The 24884-nt window shown below is 42.1% G+C and overlaps 2 protein-coding genes across 2 annotated transcripts in view; both read left to right on the top strand.

Moving 5' to 3' along the window:
* The window catches only part of LOC116371664 (NLR family CARD domain-containing protein 3-like), a 40256-nt gene extending 20901 nt beyond the window's left edge, over positions 1-19355 (top strand). Inside the window, exons 3-6 of the mRNA XM_031820559.1 lie at positions 16040-16156; positions 16323-16407; positions 16537-16765; positions 17560-19355. Of these exons, the coding sequence (XP_031676419.1) occupies positions 16040-16156; positions 16323-16407; positions 16537-16765; positions 17560-19355 (2227 nt within the window). The remainder of the gene's footprint in view (positions 1-16039; positions 16157-16322; positions 16408-16536; positions 16766-17559) is intronic.
* LOC109876334 (NACHT, LRR and PYD domains-containing protein 12-like) overlaps positions 1-24614 on the top strand; it is a 111888-nt gene extending 87274 nt beyond the window's left edge. Inside the window, exons 10-12 of the mRNA XM_031820556.1 lie at positions 19616-19789; positions 24113-24286; positions 24497-24614. Of these exons, the coding sequence (XP_031676416.1) occupies positions 19616-19789; positions 24113-24286; positions 24497-24554 (406 nt within the window). The 3' untranslated portion in view covers positions 24555-24614. The remainder of the gene's footprint in view (positions 1-19615; positions 19790-24112; positions 24287-24496) is intronic.
* Positions 24615-24884: the final 270 nt, after the last annotated feature.

The raw sequence follows: 24884 nt of genomic DNA, 5'->3' as shown, positions 1-24884 counted from the left end.
TCTTATCTCTCTATCAGTACTAGCCACTCCTACTGCCAGTATATATATAGACCACCTGATAGAACCCAGGTCTTATCTCTCTATCAGTACTAGCCACTCCTACTGCCAGTATATATATAGACCACCTGATAGAACCCAGGTCTTATCTCTCTATCAGTACTAGCCACTCCTACTGCCAGTATATATATAGACCACCTGATAGAACCCAGGTCTTATCTCTCTATCAGTACTAGCCACTCCTACTGCCAGTATATATATAGACCACCTGATAGAACCCAGGTCTTATCTCTCTATCAGTACTAGCCACTCCTACTGCCAGTATATATATAGACCACCTGATAGAACCCAGGTCTTATCTCTCTATCAGTACTAGCCACTCCTACTGCCAGTATATATATAGACCACCTGATAGAACCCAGGTCTTATCTCTCTATCAGTACTAGCCACTCCTACTGCCAGTATATATATAGACCACCTGATAGAACCCAGGTCTTATCTCTCTATCAGTACTAGCCACTCCTACTGCCAGTATGTATATAGACCACCTGATAGAACCCAGGTCTTATCTCTCTATCAGTACTAGCCACTCCTACTGCCAGTATATATATAGACCACCTGACAGAACCCAGGTCTTATCTCTCTATCAGTACTAGCCACTCCTACTGCCAGTATATATATAGACCACCTGATAGAACCCAGGTCTTATCTCTCTATCAGTACTAGCCACTCCTACTGCCAGTATATATATAGACCACCTGACAGAACCCAGGTCTTATCTCTCTATCAGTACTAGCCACTCCTACTGCCAGTATATATATAGACCACCTGATAGAACCCAGGTCTTATCTCTCTATCAGTACTAGCCACTCCTACTGCCAGTATATATATAGACCACCTGATAGAACCCAGGTCTTATCTCTCTATCAGTACTAGCCACTCCTACTGCCAGTATATATATAGACCACCTGATAGAACCCAGGTCTTATCTCTCTATCAGTACTAGCCACTCCTACTGCCAGTATATATATAGACCACCTGATAGAACCCAGGTCTTATCTCTCTATCAGTACTAGCCACTCCTACTGCCAGTATATATATAGACCACCTGATAGAACCCAGGTCTTATCTCTCTATCAGTACTAGCCACTCCTACTGCCAGTATATATATAGACCACCTGATAGAACCCAGGTCTTATCTCTCTATCAGTACTAGCCACTCCTACTGCCAGTATATATATAGACCACCTGATAGAACCCAGGTCTTATCTCTCTATCAGTACTAGCCACTCCTACTGCCAGTATATATATAGACCACCTGATAGAACCCAGGTCTTATCTCTCTATCAGTACTAGCCACTCCTACTGCCAGTATATATATAGACCACCTGATAGAACCCAGGTCTTATCTCTCTATCAGTACTAGCCACTCCTACTGCCAGTATATATATAGACCACCTGATAGAACCCAGGTCTTATCTCTCTATCAGTACTAGCCACTCCTACTGCCAGTATATATATAGACCACCTGATAGAACCCAGGTCTTATCTCTCTATCAGTACTAGCCACTCCTACTGCCAGTATATATATAGACCACCTGATAGAACCCAGGTCTTATCTCTCTATCAGTACTAGCCACTCCTACTGCCAGTATATATATAGACCACCTGATAGAACCCAGGTCTTATCTCTCTATCAGTACTAGCCACTCCTACTGCCAGTATATATATAGACCACCTGATAGAACCCAGGTCTTATCTCTCTATCAGTACTAGCCACTCCTACTGCCAGTATATATATAGACCACCTGATAGAACCCAGGTCTTATCTCTCTATCAGTACTAGCCACTCCTACTGCCAGTATATATATAGACCACCTGATAGAACCCAGGTCTTATCTCTCTATCAGTACTAGCCACTCCTACTGCCAGTATATATATAGACCACCTGATAGAACCCAGGTCTTATCTCTCTATCAGTACTAGCCACTCCTACTGCCAGTATATATATAGACCACCTGATAGAACCCAGGTCTTATCTCTCTATCAGTACTAGCCACTCCTACTGCCAGTATATATATAGACCACCTGATAGAACCCAGGTCTTATCTCTCTATCAGTACTAGCCACTCCTACTGCCAGTATATATATAGACCACCTGATAGAACCCAGGTCTTATCTCTCTATCAGTACTAGCCACTCCTACTGCCAGTATATATATAGACCACCTGATAGAACCCAGGTCTTATCTCTCTATCAGTACTAGCCACTCCTACTGCCAGTATATATATAGACCACCTGATAGAACCCAGGTCTTATCTCTCTATCAGTACTAGCCACTCCTACTGCCAGTATATATATAGACCACCTGATAGAACCCAGGTCTTATCTCTCTATCAGTACTAGCCACTCCTACTGCCAGTATATATATAGACCACCTGATAGAACCCAGGTCTTATCTCTCTATCAGTACTAGCCACTCCTACTGCCAGTATATATATAGACCACCTGATAGAACCCAGGTCTTATCTCTCTATCAGTACTAGCCACTCCTACTGCCAGTATATATATAGACCACCTGATAGAACCCAGGTCTTATCTCTCTATCAGTACTAGCCACTCCTACTGCCAGTATATATATAGACCACCTGATAGAACCCAGGTCTTATCTCTCTATCAGTACTAGCCACTCCTACTGCCAGTATATATATAGACCACCTGATAGAACCCAGGTCTTATCTCTCTATCAGTACTAGCCACTCCTACTGCCAGTATATATATAGACCACCTGATAGAACCCAGGTCTTATCTCTCTATCAGTACTAGCCACTCCTACTGCCAGTATATATATAGACCACCTGATAGAACCCAGGTCTTATCTCTCTATCAGTACTAGCCACTCCTACTGCCAGTATATATATAGACCACCTGATAGAACCCAGGTCTTATCTCTCTATCAGTACTAGCCACTCCTACTGCCAGTATATATATAGACCACCTGATAGAACCCAGGTCTTATCTCTCTATCAGTACTAGCCACTCCTACTGCCAGTATATATATAGACCACCTGATAGAACCCAGGTCTTATCTCTCTATCAGTACTAGCCACTCCTACTGCCAGTATATATATAGACCACCTGATAGAACCCAGGTCTTATCTCTCTATCAGTACTAGCCACTCCTACTGCCAGTATGTATATAGACCACCTGATAGAACCCAGGTCTTATCTCTCTATCAGTACTAGCCACTCCTACTGCCAGTATGTATATAGACCACCTGACAGAACCCAGGTCTTATCTCTCTATCAGTACTAGCCACTCCTACTGCCAGTATATATATAGACCACCTGATAGAACCCAGGTCTTATCTCTCTATCAGTACTAGCCACTCCTACTGCCAGTATATATATAGACCACCTGATAGAACCCAGGTCTTATCTCTCTATCAGTACTAGCCACTCCTACTGCCAGTATGTATATACAGTATGGCCCACCTGATAGAACCCAGGTCTTATCTCTCTATCAGTACTAGCCACTCCTACTGCCAGTATGTATATAGACCACCTGATAGAACCCAGGTCTTATCTCTCTATCAGTACTAGCCACTCCTACTGCCAGTATATATATAGACCACCTGATAGAACCCAGGTCTTATCTCTCTATCAGTACTAGCCACTCCTACTGCCAGTATATATATAGACCACCTGATAGAACCCAGGTCTTATCTCTCTATCAGTACTAGCCACTCCTACTGCCAGTATATATATAGACCACCTGATAGAACCCAGGTCTTATCTCTCTATCAGTACTAGCCACTCCTACTGCCAGTATATATATAGACCACCTGATAGAACCCAGGTCTTATTTCACTATCAGTACTAGCCACTCCCATTGCCAGTATGTATATACAGTATGGCCCACCTGATAGAACCCAGGTCTTATCTCTCTATCAGTACTAGCCACTCCTACTGCCAATATGTATATAGACCACCTGACAGAACCCAGGTCTTATCTCTCTATCAGTACTAGCCACTCCTACTGCCAGTATGTATATAGACCACCTGAAAGAACCCAGGCCTTATCTCTCTATCAGTACTAGCCACTCCTACTGCCAGTATATATATAGACCACCTGACAGAACCCAGGTCTTATCTCTCTATCAGTACTAGCCACTCCTACTGCCAGTATATATATAGACCACCTGATAGAACCCAGGTCTTATCTCTCTATCAGTACTAGCCACTCCTACTGCCAGTATATATATAGACCACCTGATAGAACCCAGGTCTTATCTCTCTATCAGTACTAGCCACTCCTACTGCCAGTATATATATAGACCACCTGATAGAACCCAGGTCTTATTTCACTATCAGTACTAGCCACTCCCATTGCCAGTATGTATATACAGTATGGCCCACCTGATAGAACCCAGGTCTTATCTCTCTATCAGTACTAGCCACTCCTACTGCCAGTATGTATATAGACCACCTGACAGAACCCAGGTCTTATCTCTCTATCAGTACTAGCCACTCCTACTGCCAGTATGTATATAGACCACCTGAAAGAACCCAGGCCTTATCTCTCTATCAGTACTAGCCACTCCTACTGCCAGTATATATATAGACCACCTGACAGAACCCAGGTCTTATCTCTCTATCAGTACTAGCCACTCCTACTGCCAGTATATATATAGACCACCTGATAGAACCCAGGTCTTATCTCTCTATCAGTACTAGCCACTCCTACTGCCAGTATGTATATAGACCACCTGACAGAACCCAGGTCTTATCTCTCTATCAGTACTAGCCACTCCTACTGCCAGTATGTATATACAGTATGGCCCACCTGATAGAACCCAGGTCTTATCTCTCTATCAGTACTAGCCACTCCTACTGCCAGTATATATAGACCACCTGATAGAACCCAGGTCTTATCTCTCTATCAGTACTAGCCACTCCTACTGCCAGTATATATATAGACCACCTGATAGAACCCAGGTCTTATCTCTCTATCAGTACTAGCCACTCCTACTGCCAGTATATATATAGACCACCTGATAGAACCCAGGTCTTATCTCTCTATCAGTACTAGCCACTCCTACTGCCAGTATATATATAGACCACCTGATAGAACCCAGGTCTTATCTCTCTATCAGTACTAGCCACTCCTACTGCCAGTATATATATAGACCACCTGATAGAACCCAGGTCTTATCTCTCTATCAGTACTAGCCACTCCTACTGCCAGTATATATATAGACCACCTGATAGAACCCAGGTCTTATCTCTCTATCAGTACTAGCCACTCCTACTGCCAGTATATATATAGATCACCTGATAGAACCCAGGTCTTATCTCTCTATCTGTACTAGCCACTCCTACTGCCAGTATATATATAGACCACCTGATAGAACCCAGGTCTTATTTCACTATCAGTACTAGCCACTCCCATTGCCAGTATGTATATACAGTATGGCCCACCTGATAGAACCCAGGTCTTATCTCTCTATCAGTACTAGCCACTCCTACTGCCAGTATGTATATAGACCACCTGAAAGAACCCAGGCCTTATCTCTCTATCAGTATTAGCCACTCCTACTGCCAGTATATATATAGACCACCTGACAGAACCCAGGTCTTATCTCTCTATCAGTACTAGCCACTCCTACTGCCAGTATATATATAGACCACCTGATAGAACCCAGGTCTTATCTCTCTATCAGTACTAGCCACTCCTACTGCCAGTATGTATATAGACCACCTGACAGAACCCAGGTCTTATCTCTCTATCAGTACTAGCCACTCCTACTGCCAGTATGTATATACAGTATGGCCCACCTGATAGAACCCAGGTCTTATCTCTCTATCAGTACTAGCCACTCCTACTGCCAGTATATATATAGACCACCTGATAGAACCCAGGTCTAATCTCTCTATCAGTACTAGCCACTCCTACTGCCAGTATATATATAGACCACCTGATAGAACCCAGGTCTTATCTCTCTATCAGTACTAGCCACTCCTACTGCCAGTATATATATAGACCACCTGATAGAACCCAGGTCTTATCTCTCTATCAGTACTAGCCACTCCTACTGCCAGTATATATATAGACCACCTGATAGAACCCAGGTCTTATCTCTCTATCAGTACTAGCCACTCCTACTGCCAGTATATATATAGACCACCTGATAGAACCCAGGTCTTATCTCTCTATCAGTACTAGCCACTCCTACTGCCAGTATATATATAGACCACCTGATAGAACCCAGGTCTTATCTCTCTATCAGTACTAGCCACTCCTACTGCCAGTATATATATAGATCACCTGATAGAACCCAGGTCTTATCTCTCTATCTGTACTAGCCACTCCTACTGCCAGTATATATATAGACCACCTGATAGAACCCAGGTCTTATTTCACTATCAGTACTAGCCACTCCCATTGCCAGTATGTATATACAGTATGGCCCACCTGATAGAACCCAGGTCTTATTTCACTATCAGTACTAGCCACTCCCATTGCCAGTATGTATATACAGTATGGCCCACCTGATAGAACCCAGGTCTTATCTCTCTATCAGTACTAGCCACTCCTACTGCCAGTATGTATATAGACCACCTGAAAGAACCCAGGCCTTATCTCTCTATCAGTACTAGCCACTCCTACTGCCAGTATATATATAGACCACCTGACAGAACCCAGGTCTTATCTCTCTTTCAGTACTAGCCACTCCTACTGCCAGTATATATATAGACCACCTGATAGAACCCAGGTCTTATCTCTCTATCAGTACTAGCCACTCCTACTGCCAGTATGTATATAGACCACCTGACAGAACCCAGGTCTTATCTCTCTATCAGTACTAGCCACTCCTACTGCCAGTATGTATATACAGTATGGCCCACCTGATAGAACCCAGGTCTTATCTCTCTATCAGTACTAGCCACTCCTACTGCCAGTATATATATAGACCACCTGACAGAACCCAGGTCTTATCTCTCTATCAGTACTAGCCACTCCTACTGCCAGTATATATATAGACCACCTGATAGAACCCAGGTCTTATCTCTCTATCAGTACTAGCCACTCCTACTGCCAGTATATATAGACCACCTGATAGAACCCAGGTCTTATCTCTCTATCTGTACTAGCCACTCCTACTGCCAGTATATATATAGACCACCTGATAGAACCCAGGTCTTATTTCACTATCAGTACTAGCCACTCCCATTGCCAGTATGTATATACAGTATGGCCCACCTGATAGAACCCAGGTCTTATCTCTCTATCAGTACTAGCCACTCCTACTGCCAGTATATATATAGACCACCTGATAGAACCCAGGTCTTATCTCTCTATCAGTACTAGCCACTCCTACTGCCAGTATATATATAGACCACCTGATAGAACCCAGGTCTTATCTCTCTATCAGTACTAGCCACTCCTACTGCCAGTATATATATAGACCACCTGATAGAACCCAGGTCTTATCTCTCTATCAGTACTAGCCACTCCTACTGCCAGTATATATATAGACCACCTGATAGAACCCAGGTCTTATCTCTCTATCAGTACTAGCCACTCCTACTGCCAGTATATATATAGATCACCTGATAGAACCCAGGTCTTATCTCTCTATCTGTACTAGCCACTCCTACTGCCAGTATATATATAGACCACCTGATAGAACCCAGGTCTTATTTCACTATCAGTACTAGCCACTCCCATTGCCAGTATGTATATACAGTATGGCCCACCTGATAGAACCCAGGTCTTATCTCTCTATCAGTACTAGCCACTCCTACTGCCAGTATGTATATAGACCACCTGAAAGAACCCAGGCCTTATCTCTCTATCAGTACTAGCCACTCCTACTGCCAGTATATATATAGACCACCTGACAGAACCCAGGTCTTATCTCTCTATCAGTACTAGCCACTCCTACTGCCAGTATATATATAGACCACCTGATAGAACCCAGGTCTTATCTCTCTATCAGTACTAGCCACTCCTACTGCCAGTATGTATATAGACCACCTGACAGAACCCAGGTCTTATCTCTCTATCAGTACTAGCCACTCCTACTGCCAGTATGTATATACAGTATGGCCCACCTGATAGAACCCAGGTCTTATCTCTCTATCAGTACTAGCCACTCCTACTGCCAGTATATATATAGACCACCTGATAGAACCCAGGTCTTATCTCTCTATCAGTACTAGCCACTCCTACTGCCAGTATATATATAGACCACCTGATAGAACCCAGGTCTTATCTCTCTATCAGTACTAGCCACTCCTACTGCCAGTATATATATAGACCACCTGATAGAACCCAGGTCTTATCTCTCTATCAGTACTAGCCACTCCTACTGCCAGTATATATATAGACCACCTGATAGAACCCAGGTCTTATCTCTCTATCAGTACTAGCCACTCCTACTGCCAGTATATATATAGACCACCTGATAGAACCCAGGTCTTATCTCTCTATCAGTACTAGCCACTCCTACTGCCAGTATATATATAGACCACCTGATAGAACCCAGGTCTTATCTCTCTATCAGTACTAGCCACTCCTACTGCCAGTATATATATAGATCACCTGATAGAACCCAGGTCTTATCTCTCTATCTGTACTAGCCACTCCTACTGCCAGTATATATATAGACCACCTGATAGAACCCAGGTCTTATTTCACTATCAGTACTAGCCACTCCCATTGCCAGTATGTATATACAGTATGGCCCACCTGATAGAACCCAGGTCTTATTTCACTATCAGTACTAGCCACTCCCATTGCCAGTATGTATATACAGTATGGCCCACCTGATAGAACCCAGGTCTTATCTCTCTATCAGTACTAGCCACTCCTACTGCCAGTATGTATATAGACCACCTGAAAGAACCCAGGCCTTATCTCTCTATCAGTACTAGCCACTCCTACTGCCAGTATATATATAGACCACCTGACAGAACCCAGGTCTTATCTCTCTATCAGTACTAGCCACTCCTACTGCCAGTATATATATAGACCACCTGATAGAACCCAGGTCTTATCTCTCTATCAGTACTAGCCACTCCTACTGCCAGTATGTATATAGACCACCTGACAGAACCCAGGTCTTATCTCTCTATCAGTACTAGCCACTCCTACTGCCAGTATGTATATACAGTATGGCCCACCTGATAGAACCCAGGTCTTATCTCTCTATCAGTACTAGCCACTCCTACTGCCAGTATATATATAGACCACCTGACAGAACCCAGGTCTTATCTCTCTATCAGTACTAGCCACTCCTACTGCCAGTATATATATAGACCACCTGATAGAACCCAGGTCTTATCTCTCTATCAGTACTAGCCACTCCTACTGCCAGTATATATATAGACCACCTGATAGAACCCAGGTCTTATCTCTCTATCTGTACTAGCCACTCCTACTGCCAGTATATATATAGACCACCTGATAGAACCCAGGTCTTATTTCACTATCAGTACTAGCCACTCCCATTGCCAGTATGTATATACAGTATGGCCCACCTGATAGAACCCAGGTCTTATCTCTCTATCAGTACTAGCCACTCCTACTGCCAGTATATATATAGACCACCTGATAGAACCCAGGTCTTATCTCTCTATCAGTACTAGCCACTCCTACTGCCAGTATATATATAGACCACCTGATAGAACCCAGGTCTTATCTCTCTATCAGTACTAGCCACTCCTACTGCCAGTATATATATAGACCACCTGATAGAACCCAGGTCTTATCTCTCTATCAGTACTAGCCACTCCTACTGCCAGTATATATATAGACCACCTGATAGAACCCAGGTCTTATCTCTCTATCTGTACTAGCCACTCCTACTGCCAGTATATATATAGACCACCTGATAGAACCCAGGTCTTATTTCACTATCAGTACTAGCCACTCCCATTGCCAGTATGTATATACAGTATGGCCCACCTGATAGAACCCAGGTCTTATCTCTCTATCAGTACTAGCCACTCCTACTGCCAGTATATATATAGACCACCTGATTGAACCCAGGTCTTATCTCTCTATCAGTACTAGCCACTCCTACTGCCAGTATATATATATAGACCACCTGATTGAACCCAGGTCTTATTTCACTAACAGTACTAGCCACTCCTACTGCCAGTATGTATATTCAATATGGCTCACCTGATAGAACCCAGGTCTTATCTCTCTATCAGTACTAGCCACTCCTACTGCCAGTATGTATATAGACCACCTGACAGAACCCAGGTCTTATCTCTCTATCAGTACTAGCAACTCCTACTGCCAGTATGTATATAGACCACCTGACAGAACCCAGGTCTTATCTCTCTATCAGTACTAGCCACTCCTACGGCCAGTATATATATAGACCACCTGACAGAACCCAGGTCTTATCTCTCTATCAGTACTAGCCACTCCTACTGCCAGTATATATATAGACCACCTGACAGAACCCAGGTCTTATCTCTCTATCAGTACTAGCCACTCCTACTGCCAGTATATATATAGACCACCTGATAGAACCCAGGTCTTATCTCTCTATCAGTACTAGCCACTCCTACTGCCAGTATATATAGACCACCTGATAGAACCCAGGTCTTATTTCACTATCAGTACTAGCCACTCCTATTGCCAGTATGTATATACAGTATGGCCCACCTGATAGAACCCAGGTCTTATCTCTCTATCAGTACTAGCCACTCCTACTTCCAGTATATATATAGACCACCTGATTGAACCCAGGTCTTATCTCTCTATCAGTACTAGCCACTCCTACTGCCAGTATATATATAGACCACCTGATTGAACCCAGGTCTTATTTCACTATCAGTACTAGCCACTCCTACTGCCAGTATGTATATTCAATATGGCCCACCTGATAGAACCCAGGTCTTATCTCTCTATCAGTACTAGCCACTCCTACTGCCAGTATGTATATAGACCACCTGACAGAACCCAGGTCTTATCTCTCTATCAGTGCTAGCCACTCCTACGGCCAGTATATATATAGACCACCTGACAGAACCCAGGTCTTATCTCTCTATCAGTACTAGCCACTCCTACTGCCAGTATATATATAGACCACCTGACAGAACCCAGGTCTTATCTCTCTATTAGTACTAGCCACTCCTACTGCCAGTATGTATATAGACCACCTGACAGAACCCAGGTCTTATCTCTCTATCAGTACTAGCCACTCCTACTGCCAGTGTGTATATACAGTATGGCCCACCTGATAGAACCCAGGTCTTATCTCTCTATCAGTACTAGCCACTCCTACTGCCAGTATATATATAGACCACCTGATAGAACCCAGGTCTTATCTCTCTATCAGTACTAGCCACTCCTACTGCCAGTATATATATAGACCACCTGATAGAACCCAGGTCTTATCTCTCTATCAGTACTAGCCACTCCTACTGCCAGTATATATATAGACCACCTGATAGAACCCAGGTCTTATCTCTCTATCAGTACTAGCCACTCCTACTGCCAGTATGTATATAGACCACCTGAAAGAACCCAGGCCTTATCTCTCTATCAGTACTAGCCACTCCTACTGCCAGTATATATATAGACCACCTGACAGAACCCAGGTCTTATCTCTCTATCAGTACTAGCCACTCCTACTGCCAGTATATATATAGACCACCTGACAGAACCCAGGTCTTATCTCTCTATCAGTACTAGCCACTACTACTGCCAGTATGTATATAGACCACCTGCCAGAACCCAGGTCTTATCTCTCTATCAGTACTAGCCACTCCTACTGCCAGTATATATATAGACCACCTGACAGAACCCAGGTCTTATCTCTCTATCAGTACTAGCCTAGTTAAAGTCAGAATAAAGCTGGCTGAATAAAGAGGGGGCACATAAAGTTAGGTAATTGTCAGACATTATATAGTCAGAGTAGGTTTGAGCTGTAGTCACTTATCATGCTGACTGACCTGATGGTCTCTGTAGGAAATGTTGTGAAAAATATCTGGCATTGGCTACATTCTCTGTCCTGCTACTGGTAGGCCTATAATGTTATGTGAACTGATCAGGGCCCAGTTATGCTAAGTTCATCCTTATTAAAATCGCATTTGAAAACACTCGTAATCTAACTCCTGCCTCAGACCAATCACAGAACAGTGACAGTGCATTCGGAAAGTATTCAGACCCCTTGACTTTTTCCTCATTTTGGTACGTTACAGCCTTATTCTGAAAGGGTCCCTGCCTCTGACACCCCCACAGCATGATGCTGCCACCACCATGCTTCTAGCAAGAGTCCTGGTGGTTCCAAACCTCTTCCATTTAAGAATGATGGAGGCCACTGTGTTCTTTGGGACCTTCAATGCAGCAGAAATGGTTTTGTACCCTCAACACAATCCTGTCTCGGAACTGTGGGACCTTATATAGAAAGGTGTGTGGCTTTCCAAATCATGTCCAATCAATTGAATTTACCACAGGTGGACTCTAATCAAGTTGTAGAAACATCTTAAGGATGATCAATGGAAAACAGGATGCACCTGAACACAATTTAGAGGTTCATAGCAAATGGTCTGAATACTGATGTAAATAAAGTATTTAATCTTTTTTTTAAATAAATTAGCAAAAAAGACAAAAAATCTGTTTTCACTTGGGGTATTAAATGGGGTATTAAAATCTATCACTTGATGGTTTCATTTAAGAAAGACAAATCATCACGGGTTTTTTCTGTATGCAAAATGCTGCTATACATCTGCCTCACTCTCAGAGAAATCAGTAGTACTGGTTTTACCCAGTCAAATGTCACTCTCAGAGAAGTCAGTAGTACTGATTGTGGTACTGGTTTTACCCAGTCAAATGTCACTCTCAGAGAAATCAGTAGTACTGATTGTGGTACTGGTTTTACCCAGTCAAATGTCACTCTCAGAGAAGTCAGTAGTACTGATTGTGGTACTGGTTTTACCCAGTCAAATGTCACTCTCAGAGAAGTCAGTAGTACTGATTGTGGTACTGGTTTTACCCAGTCAAATGTCACTCTCAGAGAAGTCAGTAGTACTGATTGTGGTACTGGTTTTACCCAGTCAAATGTCACTCTCAGAGAAGTCAGTAGTACTGATTGTGGTACTGGTTTTACCCAGTCAAATGTCACTCTCAGAGAAATCAGTAGTACTGATTGTGGTACTGGTTTTACCCAGTCAAATGTCACTCTCAGAGAAGTCAGTAGTACTGATTGTGGTACTGGTTTTACCCAGTCAAATGTCACTCTCAGAGAAGTCAGTAGTACTGATTGTGGTACTGGTTTTACCCAGTCAAATGTCACTCTCAGAGAAGTCAGTAGTACTGATTGTGGTACTGGTTTTACCCAGTCAAATGTCACTCTCAGAGAAATCAGTAGTACTGATTGTGGTACTGGTTTTACCCAGTCAAATGTCACTCTCAGAGAAGTCAGTAGTACTGATTGTGGTACTGGTTTTACCCAGTCAAATGTCACTCTCAGAGAAATCAGTAGTACTGATTGTGGTACTGGTTTTACCCAGTCAAATGTCACTCTCAGAGAAATCAGTAGTACTGATTGTGGTACTGGTTTTACCCAGTCAAATGTCACTCTCAGAGAAGTCAGTAGTACTGATTGTGGTACTGGTTTTACCCAGTCAAATGTCACTCTCAGAGAAGTCAGTAGTACTGATTGTGGTACTGGTTTTACCCAGTCAAATGTCACTCTCAGAGAAATCAGTAGTACTGATTGTGGTACTGGTTTTACCCAGTCAAATGTCACTCTCAGAGAAATCAGTAGTACTGATTGTGGTACTGGTTTTACCTAGTCAAATGTCACTCTCAGAGAAGTCAGTAGTACTGATTGTGGTACTGGTTTCACCCAGTCAAATGTCACTCTCAGAGAAGTCAGTAGTACTGATTGTGGTACTGGTTTTACCCAGTCAAATGTCACTCTCAGAGAAGTCAGTAGTACTGATTGTGGTACTGGTTTTACCCAGTCAAATGTCACTCTCAGAGAAGTCAGTAGTACTGATTGTGGTACTGGTTTTACCCAGTCAAATGTCACTCTCAGAGAAGTCAGTAGTACTGATTGTGGTACTGGTTTTACCCAGTCAAATGTCACTCTCAGAGAAGTCAGTAGTACTGATTGTGGTACTGGTTTTAATAAAGAACTGTACAAATGATTTGTTTGTGACATCAATATTATAAAATGTACAAAAATATATATATATGTACAGTAATATGAGATACGTATGTAAACATTTATTTTTTTAATTTAGCAGATGTTTTTATCCAGGGCCCTGTTTTCCAAAATCATCTTGAGGCTCAGTTCATCGTTAGAACCTTTGTAGGTGCCATCTCTGAGCTGTTGCCGAAAACGGCCGAAAGGCCCAAACTTTAATAGATTTCACCATGTGAAACATTATGGAGGAAGAAACTATGCACCCATTTCTGTGTTTTTATGGGTAATATGAACATCCACTTGAGTCAGGTGTCAGGTGGCTTTTACTGGTTCCATTTATGTATTTGACCACTAGGGGGAGACATTGACAACAGTAGCTATTCACCCTGAGGACCAACCTGTATAGTCTACCACACCTTCTCTCATTAGCACCACCAGCTGAAGAGAGTTTTCTCCCTAAGTGTCTTCCCCTGCTCTATATCACGTGTCAGACTCCACAGAGGGCAGAGTGTCTGCAGGTTTTCACTCCTTCTTTGTACTTGTTTGATTAATTAAGGTCACTAATTACTAAGGAACTCCCCTCACCTGGTTGTCTAGGTCTTAATCGAAAGGAAAAACCAAGAAGCAGCAGACACTAGGCCCTCCATGGAATGAGTTTGACACCCCTGCCCTACATGAACTTGTCCATTGTCTTTGTATGGTTATTCTGATGAAAGTAAATGGTGAGCGATGGTTGCGTATTTTCCTTTTCAATGCAGATAGAATTCTGGGGTTGGACCTCGACTCACACTGGTTGAGCTCCACCTCTTTCCAGTCTAAACATCATGAAATAAATTGAGACAAATTACAGACAGCAGTTTAAAAGTAGCAAATAAAACTGAATTGATTGAACATGAAATGTATTTCAATATGAATGAAAAGCGTCTGTAGCCTACTGTTTTATATTTTAATCCCGTCATCTCAGTTTTCATTTGAAGCATCATTTTATACGTCGCTTGTTTGTATCAATTGCAAAGACATCTTTGGCAACTTTGTATTTGTAGTCAACTTTGTTCTGAAGTTATCGGTGGTCCCAGAGAGAGGAATAAACCATGTGAATCTATGTTTAGCAGAGATCTTCTGTGTTTAAAGTGACAACAGCTCAGCACTGAGCTGTTCTACGAGTGGTGTGAGGCAGGCGTTAGATTAAGAGCGTTTTCAAGTAAAACATTAATAACGATGGTTTTGGGAAACAGCTCTGTTACGAATTCCCTGTGGTAACTGTTATCAGCACCACTCCCAACCCCCCAAGAGCCTGAGAGTCTAGGGGAACGATAAACCAGCTTCTCAAAATGTGCCCTGAAAGGTTGCTAGGGGGGTTGCTAGGGGGGTTGCTAGGGTGGTTGCTAGGGTGGTTGCTATGGTGGTTGCTAGGGAGGTTGCTAGGGGGCCGGACATCTGCCCACCATCTTGACTCTGCAGGTTACACAATATTCTCAGTCTCCCTCAAGCAGTGACAGAGAGCAACATCTCTGCCCATCCAACAGCTGGACTCAATAACATCTTTCTGGACTTATGGGATGGTGTGTGTTCACAAAATGAGTTATGTGACATGTGTATATTGTTCTTCATAGTTAGTTGTTAATAATATTGTCTGCTGTGTCTGTGTATATGAATTGTAATATGTACAGGTAGCAGATACATGTTCATCCAGTCCTTCCCTTGTTAATATTTTGTTGCTCTCGTAATTGCTTGAAACAAGAAAATCGCGTTTACATACATTTCCAAAAAATGTTGTGTTTTGGAATGAAACTATTATTATGTTTCCCCATCTGAGCTCAGAGTAGATGAGAGATGTAATGTTTGTCTCTGTTGTGTTGAAGACCAATCCAGCAGGAGAGACCAGCCTCCCCTGTTCCCAGCTGTGTGTCCATGAAGAGTCACCAGTCTATGGAGATACCTATAGCGTTCAGAGAGGGAGACTTTTCTACTGAACAAAGGTAAGAAGAACTCATGGGTCCTGGTCAGTGAGTTAAACAACACTGTCTCTAGTCATTTCTCCTCTCCCATTTTCCCATTTCTTAATTTTTTAAATGTATTTTGTGTGTGTGTGTGTGTGTGTGTGTGTGTGTGTGTGTGTGCACTCCTTGGATGTTTTGTCCACAGAGACCAACAGGAGAGATCAGAGTCAGAGATTCTCAGTGGTCAGTCTTCACTAAGTCATCAACCAGACCTGACCTCTATATTCAGTGTATGTGGTCCTGTTATGTACATTTGTTTTTGTTTACCTCAAGTAAAGTTGACCTGTCAATCATTCATTAATGTGTTAATGAGAAAGCATTTCTTCTCTTGCTTAAATTATTTACTTTATTTATTTCAGTTGCTTGAAGAGAATTTTATGACATTTGTGAACAACGAGCTGAAGAGGTTCAAGACAATTCTTAGTCCAGAACTCCCACAAGGCTTTGAGAGTCAGAAGCAGGATGAGGAAGTGGTGGATGCTGAAGATGAGAAGCATGAGAGCAGTGCCAGAGAGGGGGCTCTGAAGATCACACTGCACGTCCTGAGGAAAATGAACCAGAAGGAGCTTGCTGACACACTGGAGAAAAGTAAGAGCTGTCTGCCTCATGTTGAATGATGTTTGATAACAAATATTTAAAATCTGTAGCTAAAGTACAGCTAAAGTAGCCGTGTAACACAATTATATTGTAGAAGCCTTAACACAACACCTAGTGACCTCATCAAGTAGCAGCAGCGATGTGTTGTGTTGATTCATTTATACAGTGTCACGATCGTCGTTGTAATCAGACTCAGACCAAAGCGCAGCGTGGAATCGGTTAGACATCTTTTTATTATAAGAGAACCGAACAAAAAACAAACAAAGAATAAACGAGCAGCAACTACACAGAAACAAGATCCCACCTAAACCAGTGGGGAAATGGCTGCCTAAATATGATCCCCAATCAGAGACAACGATAAACGGTTGCCTCTTATTGGGAACCATACCAGGCCAACATAGAAATATACAACCTAGAAGGAACACCCCCTCTAGTCACACCCCGACCTACCCAAAATAGAGAATAAAAAAGGCTCTCTATGGTAAGGGCGTGACATACAGAGAGAAGAGGAGAGACAGAGAGGAGAGAAAGAGAGAGATAATAATACCATCAAAAATACCAATAACAATATCATCAGTCACTCCAGTGTGTAATGCATTATGAAAACATGTACACATTTATACAGAGTTAAGAGAATACATTAATATAATCGAAAACTGTTTGACACTTTATAACATTCAATCAGATGTAATATTAATATCCTCCTATAATGTACACCTAATAACACAGTCCTACAGTATTAAAACAGACAACATTAATATCCTCTGTGTTATTTCTTCATTCAGATGAACTTGCTGTGATTTGCCAACGTGAACTCAAATCTAATCTAAAGAAGAAGTTTCAATGTGTATTTGAGGGGATCGCTAAACAAGGAAACCCAACACTTCTCAATAAGATCTACACAGAGCTCTACATCACAGAGGGTGGAACAGGAGAGGTCAATAATGAACATGAGCTGAGACAGATTGAGACAACAACCAGGAAACAAGCAAGACCAGAGACTGCAATCAAATGTAACGACATCTTCAAACCCTTAACTGGACAAGACAAACTTATCAGAACTGTGCTGACAAAGGGAGTCGCTGGCATTGGAAAAACAGTCTCTGTGCAGAAGTTCATTCTGGACTGGGCTGAAGGAAAAGCAAATCAGGATGTCCAGTTTGTATTTTCATTCCCTTTTCGGGAGCTGAATATGATGAAAGGGGAAAAACACACTTTGATTGAACTTCTCAATCACTTCTCAGTGGAAACCAAAGCATCAAGAATCTCCAACTACGACAAATACAAAGTTCTGTTCATCTTTGATGGTCTGGATGAGTGCCGACTGCCCCTAGACTTCCAGAAGAACAAGATCTGTTGTGACGTCACAGAGTCAACCTCAGTGGATGTTCTGCTGACAAATCTCATCAAGGGAAATCTGCTTCCCTCTGCTCTCCTCTGGATAACTACCCGACCTGCAGCAGCCAATCAGATCCCCCCTGAGTGTGTTGACCAGGTGACAGAGGTACGAGGGTTCAATGACCCACAGAAGGAGGAGTACTTCAGGAAGAGATTCAGTGATGAGGACCTGGCCAGCAGAATCATCTCACACATAAAGACATCAAGGAGCCTCCACATCATGTGCCACATTCCAGTCTTTTGTTGGATTTCTGCAACAGTCCTTGAACACATGTTGAAACATAAGGGAGAAGAGGTGCCCAAGACTCTGACTGAGATGTACACACACCTTGTGGTGTTTCACACCAAACAGAAGAATGAAAAGTATCTTGGGATAGAAGAGACAGGTCCACACTGGAATAAAGTAAGCATTCTGTCACTGGGAAAACTGGCTTTTCAGCAGCTTGTCAAGGGCAATCTGATTTTCTATGAAGAAGACCTGAAAGAGGCTGGAATTGATGTCAATGAAGCCTCATTGTACTCAGGATTGTGCACACAGCTCTTTAAAGAGGAATGTGGATTGTACCAGGACAAGGTGTACTGCTTCGTGCATCTGAGCATTCAGGAGTTTCTGGCTGCTGTATATGTGTTCCTCTCATTCAGCAACAACAATGAGAATCTAATGGCCAATCAGCAATCAACGTCCAGGAACATTTTTGCACTGGTCAGAGACAAGCCTGAAGTTACTTTCTACAAGAGTGCTGTGGATAAAGCCTTACAAAGTGAGACGGGAAACCTGGACCTTTTCCTCCGCTTCCTTCTGGGCCTCTCACTGGAGTCCAATCAGAAGCACTTACGAGGTCTACTGACAAAGACAAGAAGCAGTTCACAGAGCCATGAAGAAACAGTCAAGTACATCAAGGAGAAGATCAGGGAGAATCCTTCTCCAGAGAGGTGCATCAATCTGTTCCACTGTCTGAATGAACTGAATGACCATTCTCTAGTGGAGGAGATCCAAACCTACCTGAGCTCAGGAAGTCTCTCAGAAGCCAAACTGTCACATGCACAGTGGTCAGCTCTGGTCTTTGTGTTGCTGACTTCAGAAAAGGAGCTGGATGTGTTTGACCTGAAGAAATACTCCAGATCAGAGGAAGGTCTTCTGAGGCTGCTGCCAGTGGTCAAAGTCTCCAGAGCTGCTCTGTGAGTACATCAAACAACATTTAAGTGCAAATCATCAGAAAGAAATATACAGTTCAGAGAAAATATTTATTATTGAAAAACGTATTGAATCAGTGCATTGATGTTCACATTAGTATAACAATATGACCATACAATTCTAGGAGACGGAAGGTGAATCTATATGTTGTTTGAGAGAATAAACTAAATGCATCTGCCATTGTCCTTCTACAATCCTGGTGTTAAATTAACAGTGTGTTTGTGAAATCATGATGATCTCTTTATCAGGCTGTCAGGCTGTGGAGTCACAGAGAAAAGCTGTGCTTCTCTGGTCTCAGCTCTGAAGTCAAACCCCTCACATCTGAGAGAGCTGGATCTGACTAACAATGACCTGAAGGATTCAGGAGTGAAGCTGCTCTTTGCTGGACTGGGGAATCCCCACTGTAAACTGGAGACTCTGAGGTCAGTATTCCTGTAGTTGGTCAACAAGTGATAACTGTTCACCAGATCCACATGTGTTTACCAGACACACATAGTCCAAATCATATGTGTTTGGACAGTGTTTTCTGTTTTAAATGTGGTGTTATGCTCCAGCATTTATGATTTGATATGGAATGTTTCATATTAGGTGACAGTAATCCATCATTGAAAATAAGAATTTGTTCTTAACTCACTTGCCTAGTTACAGTGCCTTGCGAAAGTATTCGGCCCCCTTGAACTTTGCGACCTTTTGCCACATTTCAGGCTTCAAACATAAAGATATAAAACTGTATTTTTTTGTGAAGAATCAACAACAAGTGGGACACAATCATGAAGTGGAACGACATTTATTGGATATTTCAAACTTTTTTAACAAATCAAAAACTGAAAAATTGGGCGTGCAAAATTATTCAGCCCCCTTAAGTTAATACTTTGTAGCGCCACCTTTTGCTGCGATTACAGCTGTAAGTCGCTTGGGGTATGTCTCTATCAGTTTTGCTCATCGAGAGACTGAAATGTTTTCCCATTCCTCCTTGCAAAACAGCTTGAGCTCAGTGAGGTTGGATGGAGAGCATTTGTGAACAGCAGTTTTCAGTTCTTTCCACAGATTCTCGATTGGATTCAGGTCTGGACTTTGACTTGGCCATTCTAACACCTGGATATGTTTATTTTTTTTAACCATTCCATTGTAGATTTTGCTTTATGTTTTGGATCATTGTCTTGTTGGAAGACAAATCTCCGTCCCAGTCTCAGGTCTTTTGCAGACTCCATCAGGTTTTCTTCCAGAATGGTCCTGTATTTGGCTCCATCCATCTTCCCATCAATTTTAACCATCTTCCCTGTCCCTGCTGAAGAAAAGCAGGCCCAAACCATGATGCTGCCACCACCATGTTTGACAGTGGGGATGATGTGTTCAGGGTGATGAGCTGTGTTGCTTTTACGCCAAACATAACGTTTTGCATTGTTGCCAAAAAGTTCAATTTTGGTTTCATCTGAGCAGAGCACCTTCTTACACATGTTTGGTGTGTCTCCCAGGTGGCTTGTGGCAAACTTTAAACGACACTTTTTATGGATATCTTTAAGAAATGGCTTTCTTCTTGCCACTCTTCCATAAAAGCCAGATTTGTGCAATATACGACTGATTTTTGTCCTATGGACAGAGTCTCCCACCTCAGCTGTAGATCTCTGCAGTTCCTCCAGAGTGATCATGGGCCTCTTGGCTGCATCTCTGATCAGTCTTCTCCTTGTATGAGCTGAAAGTTTAGAGGGACGGCCAGGTCTGGTAGATTTGCAGTGGTCTGATACTCCTTCCATTTCAATATTATCGCTCGCACAGTGCTCCTTGTGATGTTTAAAGATTGGGAAATATTTTTGTATCCAAATCCGGCTTCAAACTTCTTCACAACAGTATCTCGGACCTGCCTGGTGTGTTCCTTGTTCTTCATGATGCTCTCTGCGCTTTTAACGGACCTCTGAGACTATCACAGTGCAGGTGCATTTATACAGAGACTTGATTACACACAGGTGGATTGTATTTATCATCATTAGTCATTTAGGTCAACATTGGATCATTCAGAGATCCTCACTGAACTTCTGGAGAGAGTTTGCTGCACTGAAAGTAAAGGGGCTGAATAATTTTGCACGCCCAATTTTTCAGTTTTTGATTTGTTAAAAAAGTTTGGAATATCCAATAAATGTCGTTCCACTTCATGATTGTGTCCCACTTGTTGTTGATTCTTCACAAAAAAATACAGTTTTATATCTTTATGTTTGAAGCCTGAAATGTGGCAAAAGGTCGCAAAGTTCAAGGGGGCCGAATACTTTCGCAAGGCACTGTAAATAAAGGTAAAAAACTATTGGGCAAAACATAACACAAGTTAATGCAAATTTGTGTTTGGAACCAAATACAGTCGTGGCCAAAAGTTTTGAGAATGACACAAATATACATTTTCACAAAGTCTGCTGCCTCAGTATGTATGATGGCAATTTGCATATACTCCAGAATGTTATGAAGAGTGATCAGATGAATTGCAATTAACTGCAAAATCCCTCTTTGCCATGCAAATGAACTGAATCCCCCCAAAAACATTTCCACTGCATTTCTGCAGAAGGCTTTAGGGCGCCCAAGAAAGTCCAGCAAGCACCAGGACCGTCTCCTAAAGTTGATTCAGCTGCGGGATCGGGGAACCACCAGTACATAGTATGCTCAGGAATGGCAGCAGGCAGGTGTGAGTGCATCTGCACACACAGTGAGGCGAAGACTTTTGGAGGATGGCCTGGTGTCAAGAAGGGCAATAAAGAAGCCACTTCTCTCCAGGAAAAACATCAGGGACAGACTGATATTCTGCAAAAGGGATTGGGATACAGGGATTGGACTGCTGAGGACCGGGGTAAAGTCATTTTCTCTGATGAATCCCCTTTCCGATTGTTTGGGGCATCCGGAAAAAAGGTGAGTGCTACCATCAGTCCTGTGTCATGTCAACAGTAAAGCATCCTGAGACCATTTATGTGTGGGGTTGCTTCTCAGCCAAGGGAGTGGGCTCACTCACAAATTTGCCTAAGAACACAGCCATGAATAAAGAATGGTACCAATACATCCTCCGAGAGCAACTTCTCCCAACCATCCAGGAACAGTTTGGTGATGAACAATGCCTTTTCCAGCATGATGGAGTAAATTGCCATAAGGCAAAAGTGATAACTAAGTGGCTCGTGGAACAAAACATAGATATTTTGGGTCCATGGCCAGGAAATTCCCCAGACCTTAGTCCCATTGAGAACTTGTGGTCAATCCTCAAGAGGCGGGTGGACAAACAAAAACCCACAAATTCTGACAAACTCCAAGAATTGATTATGCAAGAATGGGCTGCTATCAGTCTGGGCCAGGATGTGGCCCAGAAGTTAATTGACAGCATGCCAGGGCGGATGCAGAGGTCTTGAAAAACAAGGGTCAACACTGCAAATATTGAGTCTTTGCATCAACTTCATGTAATTGTCAATAAAAGCCTTTGACACTTATGAAATGCTTGTAATTATACTTCAGTATTCCATAGTAACATCTGACAAAAATATCTAAAGACACTGAAGCAGCAAACTTTGTGGAAATTAATATTTGTGTCATTCTCAAAACTTTTGGCCACGACTGTACAGCAACTTTGAAAATGTTAGCCTCACTGTCAAACTAGATATGGTGTGAACTGTATACTCAATACAATCTAAATCTGATACCTCACTGTCTAAATAGATATGGTGTGGACTGTATACTCAATACAATCTAAATCTGATACCTCACTGTCTAAATAGATATGGTGTGAACTGTATACTCAATACAATCTAAATCTGATACCTCACTGTCTAAATAGATATGGTGTGAACTGTATACTCAATACAATCTAAATCTGATACCTCACTGTCTAAATAGATATGGTGTGAACTGTATACTCAATACAATCTAAATCTGATACCTCACTGTCAAACTAGATATGGTGTGAACTGTATACTCAATACAATCTGATACCTCACTGTCTAAATAGATATGGTGTGAACTGTATACTCAATACAATCTACATCTGATACCTCACTGTCTAAATAGATATGGTGTGAACTGTATACTCAATACAATCTACATCTGATACCTCACTGTCTAAATAGATATGGTGTGGACTGTATACTCAATACAATCTAAATCTGATACCTCACTGTCTAAATAGATATGGTGTGAACTGTATACTCAATACAATCTGATACCTCACTGTCTAAATAGATATGGTGTGAACTGTATACTCAATACAATCTACATCTGATACCTCACTGTCTAAATAGATATGGTGTGAACTGTATACTCAATACAATCTAAATCTGATACCTCACTGTCTAAATAGATATGGTGTGAACTGTATACTCAATACAATCTAAATCTGATACCTCACTGTCTAAATAGATATGGTGTGGACTGTATACTCAATACAATCTAAATCTGATACCTCACTGTCTAAATAGATATGGTGTGAACTGTATACTCAATACAATCTAAATCTGATACCTCACTGTCTAAATAGATATGGTGTGAACTGTATACTCAATACAATCTAAATCTGATACCTCACTGTCTGTCTTTTGACTGATACTGCTTTTTAAACTGGTCTGGTCAGTCTTTCTAAATACTTGTACTATACATGTTTCTATCTAATAATGATACGTTCATTTATGAATATATATGGCAGGTTTCAGGACACTGATATATCTGAATATGTTGATCAAATATACTGCCACTGTATTTTCACCACTAAAGAATAGCACCCTTTGCAGGCTGTCCCGATGTCAAGTCACAGAGGAAGGCTGTGCTTCCCTGGTCTCAGCTCTGAGGTCAAACCCCTCACACCTGAGAGAGCTGGACCTGAGCTACAATCACCCAGGAGACTCAGGAGTCAGACTGCTCTCTGCTAGACTGGAGGATCCACACTGTAGACTGGAGAAACTCAGGTATGTAGAGGGTTTATGTCAATGTTCTTATCAGACATGTTTGAGTTATCAGGCTAGTTAAGACAAACATTCTTCAACCACTTGGACAAAGTTATATGCAGACTGTGTGTGTGTGTGTGTGTGTGTGTGTGTGTGTGTGTGTGTGTGTGTGTGTGTGTGTGTGTGTGTGTGTCACTCAATGACTGTCTGTTCTTCTGCTTACCGCTACAGTGTGGAACATGGTGGAGAGTACACAATGAAGCCTGGACTTAGAAAATGTGAGTGTTGACTGCTGTGAAGAATATGACTAAGAATAATTCTTAATTCAAGTTTAGTCAAAGACCACCATCATTACTTACTTGGTCATATTAAATATAATCTGTAGTTCTACAGAAGCAGAAATCAGGGACACCAAAGTTTACAAAGAGTTGCTTTGACAATGTGTGTTTCTGTGTATGTGGGTGGCATGTTTGTGTTCCATTAGAAATGTGTGTGTGTGTGTGTGGCATGTTTGTGTTACACACACACACATTTCTAATGTAACACACACATGGCACACATACACACACACACACACACACACACATTTCTAATGTATGTGTGTGGAATGTTTGTGTTA

This window comes from Oncorhynchus kisutch, unplaced genomic scaffold (assembly GCF_002021735.2).
Source record: "Oncorhynchus kisutch isolate 150728-3 unplaced genomic scaffold, Okis_V2 scaffold3489, whole genome shotgun sequence".
NCBI classification, from domain to species: Eukaryota; Metazoa; Chordata; class Actinopteri; order Salmoniformes; family Salmonidae; genus Oncorhynchus; species Oncorhynchus kisutch.
The sequence above is the reverse complement of the archived record's forward strand: the minus strand, read 5'-3'. Positions and strand labels throughout refer to the sequence as shown.